Source organism: Argiope bruennichi, chromosome 4 (genome assembly GCF_947563725.1).
Source record: "Argiope bruennichi chromosome 4, qqArgBrue1.1, whole genome shotgun sequence".
Lineage (NCBI taxonomy): Eukaryota > Metazoa > Arthropoda > Arachnida > Araneae > Araneidae > Argiope > Argiope bruennichi.
In genome coordinates, this window is record NC_079154.1 from 101,594,682 (window position 1) to 101,614,600 (window position 19,919).

The window sequence follows — 19,919 nt, forward strand, 5'->3', positions numbered from 1 at the left end:
TTCCGTGGATTGCATTCATGAGAGAAAGCATTTTTCCAATCAGGGCATTAATTTAACGTAAAATATGAAAATAAAAATATCAAAATGCATTTTAAAAGATTTAGAATAAAAAACTATTTTTTTAACCCTTTAAAGGGCCATTTTTTTTCTAGTCATATTATGTTAAAATATTTTTAGGCTTGAAATTAGAATAAGAAAAGGGATTCATTTAGCTTATTAGATAAATTTAATTTGATTAATTAATTAATTTAGTTAATTAATAATTAAGTAACAAATCAAGGCACATCGTTTTGATTGTGATAAAGAACTGAAGCATCTAAATTTCTGTCTTTCTAAAAAACTTTGTCAGAAATTATGCCAACCTACAAAATTTCATAAAAAGATTGATAAATTTGGTGGGAAGCATACTTTCCACGACCCTAGAAAGGGTTAAAATAATCAAAATTTAGAAATAATTAGATACAAGCAATACAATAAAGAGAAAATCATTCGTGATAATATTCATCCGAATAATGTCTTCGTGATAATATTCATTATTCATGCTGTATAAATTATTTGTGGTGTCTGTTATACAAAACTATGGTTCCTTATATTTTGAACACCTAATAGATTTGATTTTGATTGTAAAAATATTTAATTTCTCTTTCTTAGAAGCTACTTATAAAAACAAATAATCATTTGGTATTTATTTTTGTTCAATGTTATATTGTTTTAATTCAATGTTAGCAAAAGGTAATAATAATAATAATTAATTAACTTAACAAATAAATTATTAATCGTATTTTCAAAAGAAATCGAATGAAGAGTCTGATTCATTACAAAAAATGCAAATACTTCTTATCTGCTGGTACAATTGATAAGTAAAAATATCTTTTCGATTGATGCATTATTCATTCCTATATATATATATATATATAAATTAATTAAAACTGTTTTCCAAGAGAGCTAGGATAAAGTACATCGTTCTTATCAAAATGTGAAACGATCTGAACTAGGACAAATTTTATATACTGAAAATTAGGAAGAAAGATTTTTAAAGTTTTACTAAAATTCTTTATTTGTATTGAAATTTAATTTTAAAAAATTAAAATCTTTGGATAAATTTAACTATTAATTTTTGAGATCTAATTAAGGAACAATTAATTATAAAAACAATTCAGTATATTGCGATCTAAAATTTCAAGATTGTAATTTGCCCAGGATAAATCCAAAACATTTTTTCAAACACGAGGCAAAAAAAAAATGTTGGAACACAATCGTTTTAATCCGGTACGTCTGGTCACTTTCATTAAGATCTCATCTGATCTCCTTGATTTGCATCATAATCGTACCACCCGCAGAACAAACTCTATCAAGATAAATAAAACAAATGATGAAAAGCATTTAGAATGAACGTGCCTTGAATAAAGCAGTGGAACAGTTCGAACTAAAAGTTGAAAGAGCGAATCGGTTTTGAAAAGAGCGATAAAGCTGCCAAGCGTGTAGGGAAGGCGATGTCGCCTAGTAGTAACATCAGCGCGGATTTTCATCTGTTCATTTAAAGTTAGAATACTGCTCCTTCTACCGAGAGCGTTGACAGCGCTTCCCGCCCGTTCCCTTATATGGCGGGCAGACGATTTTAGCAACAGCGACTCGCTTCGAAGTGAAATGACGACAACATTTCGTCTTTTTTTCTCCGCCCCGGTTCGAAATCTCTACCTGAAACATATCGTCTGGTAGGGTGAAACCAATCGGACATAAGGGTGTCTTACTAAAAAATGAACGACGGGATTCAGTATTTTGTGAAATACCGTTAATCGTAATTCATAACTGTAACTCTTAATCGCCGCTTTGAAGGCTGCTTGCTTCTCTTTTATTATATCTACTGGTGGATAATTTTGTGAACTTAAAGAACTTGAATTGGATATAAATCGAGAAGATTTGATTCTGTGATAATGTGCTGTGTAATTTTAAATCATAAGATTGGATTTTTGTAACGTAGGAAACCAAGGGACTGGTGATGATGTTCGAAACCTGTTAAGTTCTTCAGAAGTGAGTTTTTAAATTTAAATTTCTGTAAAATATAATATTTTTAAAGGATTGACAACTTTTTTTCCCGTTTTGTTTAGCCATAATCATTTAATACATAAATAGTTTCCAGCGCTTATTTCTTTTTAGATTTAAAAAGTTTAAAAAAATCAGTAACTATTGAAAGACTAAATATTTATAGAATTTTCTAAAAAATATCTTTTATCAAAAGTTGAGTGTTTTGACTAATTAAAATTAAATACAATCTCTTTATTTCTATAAATAAATATATAATTAAATGATAAATATTTTAATGTTTGAAAGTGTTTGAAGTCATATGAGCTCTAGTGGAATATAGTCTGTAGATTTTACAATTCATTTTATTCCTTAGTTTCACAAATTAATTTATACTATTTATAAATTGATTAAATTTATTTTCATGACTTTTCTTGAAGATTTTGCAATGTATTTGATACAATACGTATCAGTAAAACTGCTCATTTTCTGAGCGATTTAAATTTTTCAGGTTGCAAAAGTTTCCATTTAGTATGCTCACTAATCATGTGAGCTGCCATTACGTAGTGACTTCTGTGACCTTTTATCATAGTGCTTTGGTTGATTTAACTTGTAGTCGTTCCGTCCATGCCGTTGAACATGATCCATGTTGCCCAGATCCTACTAAACTCTCCGCAGACGAATGTAAAGCCGTCCATTATGGATTATGTTCCCCACTTTTGAAACTCCCTTCGTTTTCAATACCTCCCGCTACAACATCCTCCCCATCATCCCCAGCAACACCCAAAGGTACTAGTTCATCCCCTTTAGTGTCATCAACACCAAGTCCACCAATCACACCTAAAGGTACTGCTCCATCGATCGCTGATCTTCTTGGTGCAGCTGTACCACTTAGCAGAAATACTTCGACAACAGTTAGTTCACCTGTCTTACAACGGGCATCATCACCAGTTGTTTCTAGTCCTATTTCTGTGTCTTCAACCAAAATGTCAACTCCAACCGCTGTTGTGTCCGGTTCAAATTCAGTGAATACATCTAAAATGGATATGGAAATTTTAGATCCTGTAAGTTTGTTGGCATCAGATCTCGAAGGTCAGTTAGAGGCACTTGTTAATACTTTCGTGGCCCAAGATAAAGTTCGCTTGGCTGCTAGAAAAAAGGCAGAAACATCTGTCGGAAGTTTTAAATCTACCCCTTCAGTTAATAAGCAGATTTCCCCAATAAAAAAGTATGATAAGAAAATTAAAGATGATAGATCATCTGGAGATGAATCTGCTTCTTCGTTATCTAGTGAGACTTCTCAAACATCTAAGTCTAATGGGTTTTCTAAAGCTAAAACTGGCCCAAAAGCATCAAATGTTATTTCTGATCCTTTGGGAAAAGATTTGAAAAGACTCTCACCCGATGTCAATCCTGAAAAAAGTGCTTTTCCTTTTGATAACATTAAGAATTTCAATAATTTTGGCACACATTTTGAAGATAATTTATTTGAAAGATCATCCTCCCCATCTTTTAAATCTTCAATACTACCTTCGTTAAAACCATCTCCTGAATATCAGCAGACAGGTGTTAAAGCCCAAATAACAAAATTTGCTTCCAAAGAAAAAGATTCCCTACAAAATTCCCCAACTAATTCTCTTGAGAGACGTCAGGTTCAAAAATCAAAACCAGGTGTTCAAGAACACCCTTATTCACCAACAATAACTCAGCCACGTAGTGGTCCTCTCACGCTTGATGCTCTGCAAGAACTTCTGTTGAACTCAAGCTTAGATCCTGCAACACAACCCATTCAAACAACAGTTTTTCAAAGCAGTAGGATACCTTCTGTGCCTTTTGGTGAAACAACACCTCTTGAAGTTCCTCAAACATGTCAGGCAGATAAAAATTTTATCACAGACAATTATGTACCTTTCTATGTAAACGAAGCTTGCAAAGAAAGTGATGATCTACCAGTATCCATAAAACCTAGTACTAGTCAAGCGATTGGGCACCATTCATCTCCTTATGGCAAATCGAGTCAAGAGTTTGTTCAATCCGCTGTAGATTACGCTAAAAATCGTATTCAAAGTGTTCAACAATCTTTAAGAGATGAGTCAAAACCAAGAACCATAAAAAATGGACATCTAGTCAGTGATGCAAAAACAAAATGGGAAAATATCCCAAGTTGGAATGATGCCCATCTAGTACCAGATATTGACAATACTCTCGCTGAACCTTTCCAGAGGGGTGGACATAAGAGAACTTTGTCGATGGATGGACTGTTAGATGTCCCAAGTCCATCAATTCCACACCCCAAACTCACAAATGCTCAGAAGCAGCATATCAAAGAACGATCTTTGTCACCTACCGATCGTCATTCTCATGTTCCGATCAGGCCATTTTTGACGAAAGGTTCGGTTGCCGAAAGAGTTTTGCTATTCGAATGCTGTCCAGATAGGGCTCTAGAGAGGACATCAGCTGGAAACAAGTCGAAACAGAATCTTATCAGCACCTGGAGACCTGGAGGAAGTGATGTCCAAAATAAAACTCATGTAAGTTTTTAATTTCTTTCAATTTTTCTTCGTTGTTATGATCATTACCTTTTTTTAGATATTCGAATTTAAAATAACTATTCATTATTTATAATTATCTGTAAAAAGAAATTAGAGTATTTAATTTAATACTCTTTTTTTGTTATTCCTTTCACATTGTGCTGAAAACATCATTTCGATTTCTTTAATTTTTTTTCGCCTTTAAATCCTTCTGTGCATCTTATAATATAAAACTATTTATTAGCGAATATATTTATAATTATATGAGATAATATTTATAAGTTTCATTTTTTTTTTTTTTTGAAAAATACCTTTTCAAGCATTCTGAATATGTAATATGAAGGAACTAGAAGAATGTACATCACAAAATAATTACACAAAATAATAAAACAAGTTTAGATAAATGATAAATTAAGTTTTATTAAAATTAAAATAATTGTTCATGGAACATTTTTCATTTTGAAATGATCAGAATAATAATTCATTGATTAAATAATGTTCATAAAAAAATTTGATAAATTTTGTCATTAAAAAGAATTTTATTTCCCTCGATTTTTACACACCGTGATTTTGTTAAAAATTAACAATTAATAAATGGAAATAAAATATTTGCATTGAAAAATAATTTTTAAGTGGAACTGAGCAGAACAACGCACTTTTAAACGTATGGAGATTTTCAAAACAAATAAATTTTTTATAGAATTTTTATCTTTTGATATATATACATTGAAATAATACATTGAAGAATAATTTTAATACTGTTCATATACATTTCCTTCAACAAAAATTATTCAATTTATTATTAATAATAAACTTTTTTTTGTAAATTCATTTTTACTAAATTTGTAAAATATCTTTATAAAGCTTTACAAATTTTTGTATCTTTATTACACTAATGTTATACATCGTTTGATATGATAAAATCAATGAAATTAATAAAACTTAAGGACGTGAAAGCTCAGAAGCTCTAGCTCAGAAAGATCTTATATCCACCTTTTACGAAATTAAAAGTTAATTATCTTATAATTGATTTATTATTTAATTTATTAGTAATAAAAATAAGGCATATGATGTATAAAGATATTATTTAAAAATGTACAATAATTACCTAATAGTTTTTAATTTAAATTAATTTTTCATTTGTGGAAATCGATTTATTTTCATTTAATAATCATTAGTTTCATTACCCTAGTTTCATTACTGTGGTATGGATAATGGCGTTGTGGTTATGTTGGCCACATTTTCCATGACTGAACGTACCTCCTGCGGGTGATTTTTATTACATGCGCCGCTGTTGGCTGTTTTGTAACTGATCACTATACCCTTGTTATCATCAGGGCCATCTGATCATTCAATAAGCCAATGTTTATACAAGACAGATCTTTTGAAGTTATACCTGATCTCATGTTTCATCTAAAACGAAATAGACAACCGAAAAATGAAAGCCATATAACTTGGGTCTCTTAGTAACTTAGTCTGTCTTACAACTTCCTTCTAAAAAAAAATCACATTCAATTGAAAAACTCTTGGGTGAAGGAAAAAATATCTATTTATTGGATTGATATATAATTCATAAATGATTAATAGCGATAATAACATACTAAAAAATAATGATTATTAAAAATTAACCCAATTTAAGACAGTTATTCAACAAATTTTATGTTAATATCTGATTTTCTTAAAAACTGCTAAAATGATCTGTGGTCTTAAATAAGGTGACAACTTTCAATTTAAAAAGCTCTTATCAAGCATAATTCATTTCTTTTTCGAAAGTTTTAATGATGATTATTAACTTATAACATTTTTCTGACTTTTGGACACGTTTTTTTTTTTTTTTTTGCTGTCATCAGATCTGGTTCAGTTGTGCACCTGAGTAAGGCAAATGACCTTTCTTATCGCAAGCGTGGAAAATATTTTATATATCTGAAAGAGGAAAATATTTTTGAGTTTAATAAATGCCATCAATATGTTTAAAAAAATATTTTTATTTCATAAACCTATAAATACTAAGAAAATTAAAAACTACTATTATTTGTAGATGAATTGATTTTAGTTATAAATATTTGGGTGATTTTGAGAAAGTTATTCATAAAAATAATGACTCTGAAATTTAAATTGTTTGCATAAATTATGTTGCTAAAAAATAATTGCTTTCCACATTTGATATCAATGGCGGATTTTCAATTAGGGATACTACTAGGCAAATGTTTAGAGCCACTGCTCTGGCGAGGGGGGGGGGAGGTCGCAGCAGCCAGGATAATTAAAAAGATGCTGTTAACTTAGTTGCGAAATAATTTGGTAAAAAAAATACAATTTCTATGATTTATAAATTGTAAGGATATTGCTAAGACTTTTCCGTACAATTGGTCAAGTTCCGATTTGGTCCATTTAAGCAGGCCATCAGTTTATGTAAAATCTGCGGTAATTAAGTGAACTTAATTTAGTTGAACTTAATTATTTAATTATTGCAGCTTTTATAAACAACTATGGTTTGCTCAAATAACTATTGTAAGCGTGTATACAAAACATGAGACGTAATAAATAAACAAATAAATAAAAATATATACAACCATTTGCTAAAATAAAAAAAAAGGATATAGAATAAATTATTAACATGCCGTTAAGTTAAAAATACATTAAAACATGAAATTAATTTAGCTAATTTATTAAAAATACCCGCCGTAATATGTACTCGTTTAATGTTTAATTGATTTGAGTTGTTGCTTTGCTATAAAAAATATAATTATATATTAAATTCAATCAACCCAGTTAATGTAAACCCATTTAAAATTATTCAAAATGCTTTGACAAAATTAAAATTTACTAAATATCATTAGTTAATATGCTCTTTTTTAAATTGGCTTAAGAATTCCTTAAAGAATAGATGTAACTTGTACATTTAACTTTCCATGACTGCTAAATCCATCAGTCCCCTGAGTGTATTAGCTGAGATTCTTAAATCCCGTTATTTAAGAAACTATATCTTCAACGAGCTCATGTTCTAAGAGTCCCTTGTTACCCTCTGGAATTTCGATGGTTGGAAATACTTTTCTTATCTGTGTTTCCATTTCTTATCTCCTGCATGTGATGTTAACCCAGAATGTCACGACTCCTTCTTCGTTTCTTCGTATTGGAGTAAAGAAAAAGAAAGAGACACAGAGAGAAAAAAGACCAACTTTCGCAGATTACTTTCAATAGAACATTCATTTACCCTTGTATTTTTCCCAAAATATGACCTCGACCAAGAAAGCACTCATTTTATTGAGTCATCATATGCTATCATATTATTTATTCGTGGATTTTTATTTTACTTATGTAAGGAAATTTGTTGATGGTTAAAAATGTATCGTGTTTAGTCCTATCCACTTCAAAAACATTCCGTTATTTTATTATAAACAAAATAAACGCTATTTAAATAAAATAAATGCTATTTTCAATTAACTGGATTTATCTTAATTTTGCAACAGTTTAAATTGCAATTTAATGAATTCAAAGGTTTCTGTTGTATATAATGAACTAAGGTATTAGTTTTATTCATTTATTTGTCTGAGAAAACACGCTGAAAAAAATTCAAATACAATATATAATTGGATATTTTTTATGTGGCTTCACAGTTTTTTTTTTCATGTCGTATTTTTAAATTAAATGTTCTGTAAGATACACTCTCCATTCTACAATATTATAGAATGTAGAAATTCCGATTATACTGAGGGCTAGATTTTTTTTTTTTTTTGCGTACCTTGACATAAAATTAATTGTTTAGTTTAAAAAATATTTTTAATAAACTGATATTATTAAAAAAAAAATTTTTTAACCTTTTATTTTGGGGATAGTTGTATTATTTTTCTAAAACAAAATGCATTTTATCATATTTATTAGTTACACTTCAATAAATAATCACTTTAACGGTTTAAACGTGTAACAAAATATAAACGTAAAGTTTTAATTTCAATCGATTTTTATTGAGTCCTGAAATTTATCATAGGAATAAGAATAAATAATAACAAAAGTAGGTGCGCATATGTAATATACTAATGCATAAGTAATATAAAGTGTGAGTAATGCAAGGTGTAAGTAATGCATGAGTAATGTAAAGTATATGTAATGCATATATGATTATAGATGTTTATAATGATTTAGACATATATAATTATATATGTTCTAAATCAACAACAATTACCACTGGTCTCACAAAATACTATGTAATTACGAGTGATATCTTTCTCGTGGGATCGACGAATAGAGAAAATCAACGGCCTTGCCATTCACCCATCCACTTCAATGTTGATTTCATGTTTGTCGTTCAGAAATCATTCTCGAAGTTTAAGTAATCAGAATTTTTGAATTCCAATCCGTGACACTCTTGTATTCTGATGTGTAATCCAGGCCGCTGGCTCGATTGAGATACAGATGCGTATTGGATTATATATATAAAACTTGCACAAGAAACAAACGATGATCAGTCTACATCGCGATGCAAGAGCAAAAGAGAAAGAAATTTTTCCCTTCAATGATTTTACTATGAGATTTTGATAGGGATTTCTTTGATGCGTGTAGTCTTAGGAAAAGGAATCTTTGGTATCTTTAAAAGAATGCCATAATCATTAGAGGTTTTTATTCAAAATAAAAAATAAATCTAATTGTTTTTAAATATGGATTATTGATTGATAAGTAAAAAAGGGACTATTAAGTACATTTAATTTAGATCTAGGACATTTTTTCAATTCAGGAAAGTGAAACGAAAGACCTTACAACATCGCGACTGACCTTGGAAGCCCGGACATTCGACCATTTTATGCTTGTAGCAAAATTTGGGAATTTGAAATTAATTTTTTACAATGCAAAAAAAATTACTAAAATGCAGGAATGTTTCAGATAATCTAATATGTCTAATCACATCATAAAAGCTATGCATTTATTACAACCTAGTATGCACAAATAGACAGACATTTGAAAAAGAATACAATGAACTTTTGATTTTTCAGACAAAACGATTAAAGCAAAATTACCAGATTGTTTGATAACATCAGAAAGATAAAGTAATTAATTAAAATAAAAAAGAACTTTAACTAATCGTTAATATAAAAAGAGAGTTTATACTATGAATACAAAAATTTGAGAAAGGTATATTTGAGAGGTGTATATTTAAATAACATAAAATTTATTTTCATATTAGTTATTTAAAATTGTAAAATTATTTAAGATAGATCTCATTCAGATCAAAGTCTAAAAAAGCAGAAGAATGGTAAATAAGAGAGACAACTGACATTAAATACCGTGCGTTAAAAATTTACAACATCTGAAATAAAATATTTTAAATCACTTGTTTCTGATGTGAGGAAAGCTTACTCATCTTTTGTAATCACTTTGTATTGAACAGACGCTTAATGCAAGCAACACCATTCGGGACACAGCATATATGGAAAGATCATTTTTCATTTTCATTCAAAAATCGTGGCAGGTGATGTAACTTCTTGAACGGGAGGGGAATTTGTTGTTCAACTAGTAGCGAAGGACATTAACAGCTGAGTGGGCGATCGTGACCACGCACACGATTTTGGGAAGGCGGAGATGGGTTTTGCAATATTTGTATACAATGCAAGGTTGGTGCCCATTTCCGAAGCTCATTCATGCACCTTGCCTACAGGTTGAATTGCTTTTCGCGTGTTGTGACTTCTACGCACTACTTTGAGAAAACAATAAAAACATTTCTGGCCAATTTTAGAAATCTGAAGTTTTCGACATGTAGTAACACTTATCTCGACGCATTATCTCGGAAAATTAATTTCTTTTAATTTCTTAAATGCCGCTTAAGAATTACTTTGCGTTTGGCAAATTTTAGAAATCTGAAATTTTTGTGACCTAATAATTTTTATTTTCAATGCATTATATCTGAAAATTAGTTAATTGCTGTTGATTACTTAAAGGCCGCTAACAAATTATTTTGTGTTATAACATATAGTTAATTAGATAAATAAAAAAGAGTTATTCAAAATTATTAATCACGTTTCTGCTGATAAATCACTTTAAAAAAATGTAAAGTGTGAATTACCTTTGCCACTTATTCCAATATGCATCAAAGAAACAGTAACGTAGAAAACTACATACGGAACTCGTATAGTTGGTGAGAGTTCAATCGAATTTTGAAAAATTGAAGTTAATAAACTTAATTTTTGTAACAAAATATGCCTTTATTGTATGCAATATTAAAGAAACTTCAACTATTATTAAAATCAACAAAAATAACGTTGAAAAATTGTAAATGAATTACAGAATTTGATAATTATTATTATAGCTTCGATGAGATTCACCTGCAGCTATAAAACTCAAAGCCTTTGCTTCATGTGCTAAACGCTGTCGTACTAAGCGCATTTGCCACAAATATTCCCAAAAATATGTTTTAATGAAATCTATGTTTTCATTATTTTATAGATATCAAATAAATCGAATTATTTATTTCACATTAATGAAGTTTTCTGAATTCACCTTTTGTTAAATAAATAAATTAAAATTCGGCTGTTTCTGCTGTTAAAAAAGATTTTTTTTCATTATTTTTCTCAAATTATATTCAAAATCAAATTAAAAAATTACTTGTAAGAAAAAAAATTGTTTGTTTCCTTTATTTTGAATTTTATTCTGCATTGTCAATTGAAATATTACATTGTCAAGCCACACAATATCACAAAATTTGAATTATTTTCACCTTCTGACGTAATTCCATTATCAATATTTTGAAATTAGTTCTAACAATCTAAACACATGCAAGATTTCAGAATTAATTATTTGTAAAAAAAAAATTATTATTTTGCCTGTGAACAATTTTATCAAGGATTATGTAATGTAATTCCAGAAATGAAAAAATAAGAAAGTTACGGAATAATTCAGGTTTCGGAACCAGGTTGTCATACTAATAGTTTTATCTGAAATACCTAACATTCTACCTGTAATTTAAATGGCATTACATATTTGATTTACGTTATATTTATAAACATGCTTTCATTAGATTCACGTCATCTTCTGACTCGTAAAGAATAATATAAAGCAAATCATATTTGTCCAAATCGCTTTACGAAATTTGTTGTCATCCAACAGTAGCTTGTTTTATGAATCCTATCTTTGACCTTCGCGTTCTGGCCTGAACGAAATCTCATTAATTTTAAGGACATGCCTTGCAAGTCATTGTTGAAGGGCAGCCTACCATATCATCTGGAGCTGTGTGACAACGAATGAATTGTTTTTTCGTAACGTTGTAATAGAAGCTTTCGAGACGGTAGCCCAGAGACATTAAACTCCCTTTAGACGGTAAGATAATGTTGTAAATTTCACCCAGCTCCGACAGAAAGAATGGGCGATTTGTTTTCCATGCTGCCACGATGAATGAGAAAAAAAAGTATTGTGAAGAAAAGTAAGAAAACGTTGTGTGGGTTTGAGGATAGTGCAGAAGTTTTGCTCACGCGTTTTTGTTGGAATCATCGTATTTCTCAGTACGTGTAAGTAACGGTGGAGAAAATATATTTTAATCAACATGGTTGTTTCAAAACTCCGCAGTATCAAATTGCAGCTTAATATTTCCTGTCACCTGTTGCGTTGGACAGAAATGTAATCTTTTACTATGAAATAATAAAACGGTAGCAGATGGAAAAAATAATTTAAGCTTCTTTTGGATACATATACCCGGGGGGGGGGATATATCCGCTTAAAACTGGCTCTTTATTTTTAGAGAGTGGATGGATTAAGCTGATGATTATGGCACTGCTTGAAAGCTTCGTAAGAGGAGTCACGAACAAGGAATATTTTTCTGTTAAAAGTATGAAAGATATGGAAAAAAAATCATAAAAATGAAAAATGCTTCTTGAAAACATGCTACTTATGTTAATGTATTAAAATGAAGAAAATAATAACCTTTAAAAAAATATGACTTTCAAAGCAAAAAATCTTAAGAGCATGAGATGGTGATATAAATACTTTAAACAAATTGGATTTGTCATTGCATTCATGACAAGGGGTGGATTTAAGTTGCTGGAGTACCTTCGCTAATTCCTGAGAAATCGTTTGAAAACATTAAATATGCATTAATGTATTTAGAATTATCAGTCGTAAAATAATAAGTTTTAGAACATTTTTAACAACATAAGAGTACAGTTTCATTTACTAATAATAATTGTTATATTAATTAATTCACATAATTAATATTTTTATTTCTATAATTTTTATAATTTTTTTATTGGTAACTTTGTAGCTTTAAATTGTGCAATTGTATTTTTATATCTTACATACAAATGCGGTGCATAAATCTTAAATACAAATAAAAAATTTTATTTTGTAATCTTGGCACAAATACTAGCAAAAAGAGCTAAAAAATCGTTTGACGAAAGAAAAGGAATGGCTTTTCATTTGCAAAATCATTTTTTATGTTACTAACGAACACAAAACTATTGTTTTTGAAGTAATAGTTAATGAATCATGAGCTCATAATATTCTAAATATCGAAATATGATAAATGATTAATGATAGAAATATAATTTGTCTGTGTGTGTTTTGTGTATTTTTTAATACTTCATTTCAAAGCTCAGTTATAGCCCAGTGTCAACATTACGCGCGCCAAAAATTGCATTATTGGCGCATTACATTACAAAAAAAATGCATTAAATAGGTTAAATATCGAGCTCAGCTAAATTCTACTATTTGCTTGAAGTTTATTAATTTTAATAAGACGCATAATTTTATCAACTGAGAATTTGATTAAAATATGAAATGCTTTTTTTTTCTTTCTTGTAAAACAAAGTACTTCATAAAAATAAGGAAAAGGCATGAATATCCTTGAAGCAAAAACATCTTTGCATTCTTAGATTATTATTAAGTAAATCCTTAATTAATTTAATCAACCGTAAAACAATTTTAAGAGCCCACTATTTCTTTTTAGATATCCATTACCAAGAAATTCGATATATTATTCATTTATCTGTGAAAAATATCAGCAGGAGTTTCTGAAACTGCCGTTATACATTTTATTCACTGAAACATGAAATTAAGCAACGCAAGGTCAAACTGAATAATTTTTTTTTAATATGTCGCACAGTTATATAAAGCCGGCGGACACAAATTGGCCTTTTTCTACGTATTACGATCAAAGCAAGTCAGCAAGCCAAGCGGAAGTAAATGCTTGTTGTCAATTGTACAAAACAGCGCATTTAACAAGTAATATTCATTCACGTTTATTATAAAAACCACCAAGTAACCTGAGATTTAACTTGAAATTCGAACCATCCCGTAAAAAGCGAGCCAAACGAAGGACCTTGGCGAGTTTCTTTGCATACGAACAAACAATGTGTCCGCCCACTGCTGACTTGTTCCATTGACTTACATTCTGTTAAAAAGGCGTAAGGAGTGAGAAAAGAAAGGGCGCACGCGTGGGTGCTTAGGTCACTGCCCCTTTTTGGACGCCTCTCTGCAGGGAGGGTCACGTGGCCCCGACCATGAACGCTTCTTTTTATTACAATAGACGGCTCCTTTGCCGGTTGTCCCTTCCTAAATTAGAAGATTTTTGCCCTTAATGAAAAGATATTGAAACTCGCTGGGGTGTGATGTGATGATTCATTTTTTTAGCCAGCTGGTTATTTGATATTTAGCAATTAACGTACTGACTATAGACCGTGAAGCTGCCTTTTATTCATTACTCGGTACATGTTAGGTTGTTTATTTTTAATTAGTGTATATGTTTGTAGATATCAATCAACCAGAAATGCTATCTTTTTGTTGTACTTATAAAAAGGAAGATGATTACAAAGGTTATATATCTCATAATTTTGAAATTCCATTTTAACAACAATTGAATCAAAATATACATTAAAGCAATTTGCTGTAGTATAGTTATTAGCTGGGATTTGTTATAAGAAAAATAATAAATTATTTGCCTGCAAATTATTTACTTTCATTTAATAGTAATTTATTTCATTCAAAAATATTTGTTGCTCAAATAATGCAGCAGTACATTACAATTCATTTTTCATGTAGAAATGATTGCTAAACATAAACATTAATAGTACAAGATTCGATTCCGCTAATTATGTAGAATAATTGCAATGAATACTCCATTGTGCAATATTGTGTTATATTATTGTGAAATTTTCCATTAAAAAATACATACTATAAAAATAATACAGACGTGAATTACATTTTTCGTAGAAAAAAAAATTCACAATAGCACTTTCAAAATTAATCTCTAATTTTTTCGATTAAAATTGGTGCCTTTTGCATCTATTTAAAATTAAATAACATTAAATACTTACTTTAAATCTTTCCGTGAGTTTTATTCTTTTATTTTTAGTTATTATTTACAATTTTTAATCCAAAAACTCTTAACTACTGTATTAATCAACATGCGTTTTTAAAAAAACAGTAACAACTAAAATCTTTCCTGTTTACTACAAGTTTTCGAAGTTTTATTTATTTATTGTTTGACTGTGCTTAGTATTGAAATAATGGATATTAGTCATGAGTTTTTAGATTTATTTTTAACTTGCTATGATTGCATCAAAATAATAGTATATTTTTAGCTAAAATTTTTGTGATTTTTTTTTAACATTTCAATGCGAATATATCAGCATGTATTCAAAAAACAGATAAAACTGAATTGAGAAGTGTGATTACTATTTCTATTTAGATGTAAATTTTCTTTCTTAGGGGAAAAAGTAGAATCTAAAATTACACTAATAGTTGATATTTTTAAAGCGCAAGTTTAAAGCAAAATAATATTTTTTTTAAAAAACAGTCTTCAAATATCTTTAGAAAAAGCAGCATGCAAGAAATTATTTGCTGCTAGAAAATAAAACAGAAATTTTAAAAATATTATATGAAATGAATTAAAAATATTTAATAAAACTGCATAAAAACTTGTTATGCTCTATAAGTTGATAATCCACAAACATGTGGCTCATTTTCCTAGTAGTCCTGTCAAAAAAAATGTATTTAACATTAAAATAAAAATGAAATACTTTTCCTTATCGGCAAAAAAAAAAAAAAAAATGAATTCTCAATCGAAATGGAAAAAGTTATTATAAATAATATAAAATAATTTATTAAATATTTTGACGATATTTTTATTATCATTGTCACTGTTGCGAATGAAAAGGCAGCCCTTTGTAACCAACTCTGTTACTTTACAGTAGTATAACAGTTGGAAGAAAAAAATAAATAAAAATTTATATATATGTTTTTACTTACTGTTAGCATGAAAGGAATTTTTTTCTCCATATTTGTGAGATGCTGTATATATATATATATATATATATATATATATATATATATATATATATATATATATATATATATATATTATTTATTTTCATCAAGTTTCAGAAAAACTATTTTATTTAGCTCAGCGGCATTAAATAAACGCCATATAAACGCCATCTATGAAATAAAAATCTACGTGTAATCGTAAAAAACACGAGTTTTAATCTAAGACATATTTTTTCCCTCTCAATTATATATATTTTCGATTGCTAAGATAAAATTGTAATTTTCAAACACTCATTACGATGCCAGAAACAGCAATAAAGATAATGCTTCATAAATTTTTTTATTATTATTTCAATTCTTTCCTAAGTTTATAATCATTTTCTGCTTAATTACGCTCCAATTCTCCTATTATTACGCTTCAGTAGAATGTAATCTACACGGAATGAAACCAGCTTTTTGTTACCTGTTGTTTGTGACATGGACTTCGAATCCAGTCGAATTTAATACCCTTCGTCTTAAGGATCTGGCATGAATCCAAAAATAAGTTGATTTTCGTTTCATGTTTGCTCCTATCTAAGCAATTTTGAGGAATGCTTTTACTGCTGAATGCGGATAGGGTTACTGCAACTTTTTACTCGTTCCTATTGTCTGAAAGGTTGGATATTTTTAAAATTGCTTCTTTTTTTGCAACTTTCTAGTATATTCACGGTTAATTTCATATAATTTTTAATTGCTAAATCAGAATTAAAAAAATAATTTTTTTCCAGACATATTTAAAATTTTTAATATTAGTTTAACACTAATTATTCAAATTCATTTGTGTTATTTATTTGGAATTATTAGCATTTCAGTTATGTGGTAAAGCTCATAAAATATTGTGATAGATCGCGGTATCACACCAAAAACGCGGATTTATCGCAAATTTGTAGTTTTGGCGTGGGAAAAGCAACATATTGTGAGATAAAAGAAAATTCAGTAGCCAAGAAAAAAAGCAGAAGGAAATGAAAAGGCTTTGCAATATTGTATAAACAAAAATGTTGTTGCTAACAACAATTTTTAAATGCATTGAACTGTCTACCTTTATTTTAAATATTATAATTGCCTAAAAATTAAACTTATTAGCATTCATTTTCATATTCCTGTAAAGAATGAATAATATTTTGAAAATTTACTTTAATGTGTTGCTTATTTTTTTTAATCTGCATATTGTATTTTTAGTTTGATTTTTACGCTGTATTTTTTAGATTTTTCCCATTTGTTCATTTTGCTTGTACATTCATATAATATTTATATGAGTGAAAATCGAGAAATAATGTTTATTCCTTTGTATTTATTTATTTTAATGATATTAGACAGTTTATATAAAACTACAGGAATAGTTGATTATATCTTACAAACCGATTGAAAATCAGCTGCATGCCGTTTTTATACTATAAATATAAATTTTAATGATATAAGATGCTTTTCCAATATCGTTGTATTTCAGATAAAAGTAAAAAAAAAAGTGATGATTTAAAAGATTAGTATGTTTAAATGATAAATCTCTCTTTCATAAAGTTAAAACATTAAATTTACATTCTTTTAAATTTTTTAAATTATGGCTTTCTTCATTTCGAATAAACTGAAAATACTGTCATTCATAATTCTAAAAATCCAAAATTGTTTTATGTTAGGGCAAATGAATATTTAAAAAAGATTCATTTTTTTATCGTTACTAATTTTATCTGTAAAAAGAATATGGTGAACATTTACTTTCGTTAACGTTGAAATACTTTTTTACAGAAGTGTGTGATTCTTAAAGTTAAAATAAGCTCATGATCTTATGTTTATAGTATTTTTATTATAAAATCATTCAGTTTACACTTTTTGATTTTTAATTATTTTAATATAAATTTACAATAATATCTTAATAATAATAAATTTACATTAAAATAATAAATTGTAATTATTAATATAGTGTAATTAATTTAAATACTTATCATTCTCTAGTACAAATTAACTAATGCTCAATATTAACCTAGTTCAAATTCTAAACTAAGAAGATAATAATTTTTCCTCAAAGTTGATAAAACTTTCCAAACCAAGTAAGATTTTTAAAAATAACCATATTTTTACTTGACAAAAAAATTTTGTCCAATATTTGAAATTCGAAATATGCAATTCAATGAAATTCATACTTACATTTTATTGAATGTAACAAGGAATATATGTTTTAAAAATGCATAATGCAAATTCCTTTGGAACAAGCAGAAGGAATTTTTTTTCAATAAACAAAATAAAATACCTCTATAGATGACTGAGCATTTGATTTTGATTTTTTCCTCCATTTTTTTTCTAAGCTTTTAAAATAAGTTGATTGTAAGGATGCATCTACTAGGTACAGATGTCGTAGGCCAATGTTCTCGTGTTGCGAAACAAAAATATATTTTTAAACTTTAAGAGAAAGGGAAGTATCTTCTTGTGAAGTTAAAGACTTACACAATATGTTACTTTTTTGCTCTACTTCTTTCATGTTCGATGTTTGCCACGGTTTCTTTGTCATAATGTGATTCGTAATCCATGCACCCAGTTGATTGTTTTTAAATGGTAATTTATCAGGTAAGTGGATTTATTATTTAAATAAGCAAACTGCTCTTAAAAATATTATGATGCAATGTCAAATATTTTGAAAGCAGAAAGCTAGATTTGAACGTTGTTTATTATTTCTTCAGTGCTAGTATATTCATAACGTTTGTTTTTAAAAGTTCTAAAAATCAAAATATTTTCTACAGACTCTTTTAGAAAGAATAAATAATATTAATACACTGATTGAAATAAAAAACTGAAATTGAAATAATACACTCATCTCATAAGCATTAATGTCTATCTGCATAATTGTTTACGAAGTTATGTTTACTGTTTTCCTTATGATGTACGTTTAGGTTAATGGTTGTAGGTGTATAGAGCTAATCTCGTTTCTTAAAAATAATTAAAACGCATTTTACATTTAGACTTTTTAATAATGCATTCTACATATAGCGACGTATTAGTGAAATGAATTCATATTCATTAAATGGTTCTATTTTAAATCTTGGAAAAAAAGGAAAAAAACTCCATCATTTCATATGTAAAAGACAAGAATCTTTAATTTATTCTATGATTATTTTCTAATGCTACAAAATTCTTCACTTTATTTACTCTAATTTAATATTTCTAAAAAAATCATGCCTTTTTAAAGTCGCTAATTAAGAAAAAAAATTGTTGAATTTTGGTTACTGATTAGGCTTAACAATGTTTCTAATCGAATTATTTGAACAATGCTCTTTGGAACATATATTTTCTTTTTCTTTTTTAGATTTTTTCCATCTATTTGATGGCGTATTTTAATAAATTACTTCTGAAATCCTATTTGCTTCACTTTGCTGTTTCCAGTTACAAACTGTTTGATGTAACCGGAATTGTTTGTTTAAATTAGATTATTTTATTGGATTTATGATTATAATTGATGCAAGATTAAAATTCCAAGTTTTCATTGACCTGCAACGAAGGAAAATAATTGATATCTAAGTTTTTAAAATTTCTATATTTTTTACATAGTAATAAAAATAAATCCAATTTTTTTAAGTTTCCGTTAGGTTGTGATCGAATGTAATGTGCATCAATTGTAAAAATTTATTAATTATATTTCAATGAGTACTTTCATTTGTATGGCGTAAATATACTTTTGTCTTTTGTTTCATCTTCTTTATTACGTTGGTTTCACTTCATTAGAATTTATTTGATAAATATTGGTAAATACCATTCTTTCTTCAAAATTCTGATAAATGATATTTCCTTCTTTATATATTTTATTTTCCCTTTTGTATTAAATATCTTAGATGCACTACATCGCATATAAATGCATTCATTATCTGCATTTTACTATTCTTTTCCTCCGCAAAACAATAAACCGCACACTTGGCTACTTTATATATAGCTAATAACATTTGCGTTTTACAATGAATACTTTTAAGCTGTTACAATACACTATTATTAAAGCCATAATTCTTAATGATATTCCTTCATCTGCAGTATAATGAACTGCTGTGGTTATCTAATCTGTGATATCTAGACGATTTCATAAATAAAATATATTGTAAATAATTA

At 28.2% G+C, this 19,919-nt stretch overlaps 1 protein-coding gene across 3 annotated transcripts in view; it reads left to right on the forward strand.

Moving 5' to 3' along the window:
• Window positions 1-2,323: 2,323 nt before the first annotated feature.
• Window positions 2,324-19,919, forward strand: part of LOC129965608 (serine/threonine-protein phosphatase 2A regulatory subunit B'' subunit alpha-like) — an 84,212-nt gene continuing 66,616 nt past the window's right edge. The window contains exon 1 of one of the 3 annotated variants that reach the window (XM_056079648.1): window positions 2,324-4,553. In XM_056079648.1, coding sequence (XP_055935623.1) covers window positions 2,556-4,553 — 1,998 coding nt within the window. In that variant the 5' untranslated portion in view covers window positions 2,324-2,555. The remainder of the gene's footprint in view (window positions 4,554-19,919) is intronic. The other 2 variants (XM_056079649.1, XM_056079651.1) reach the window with 2 other exon arrangements.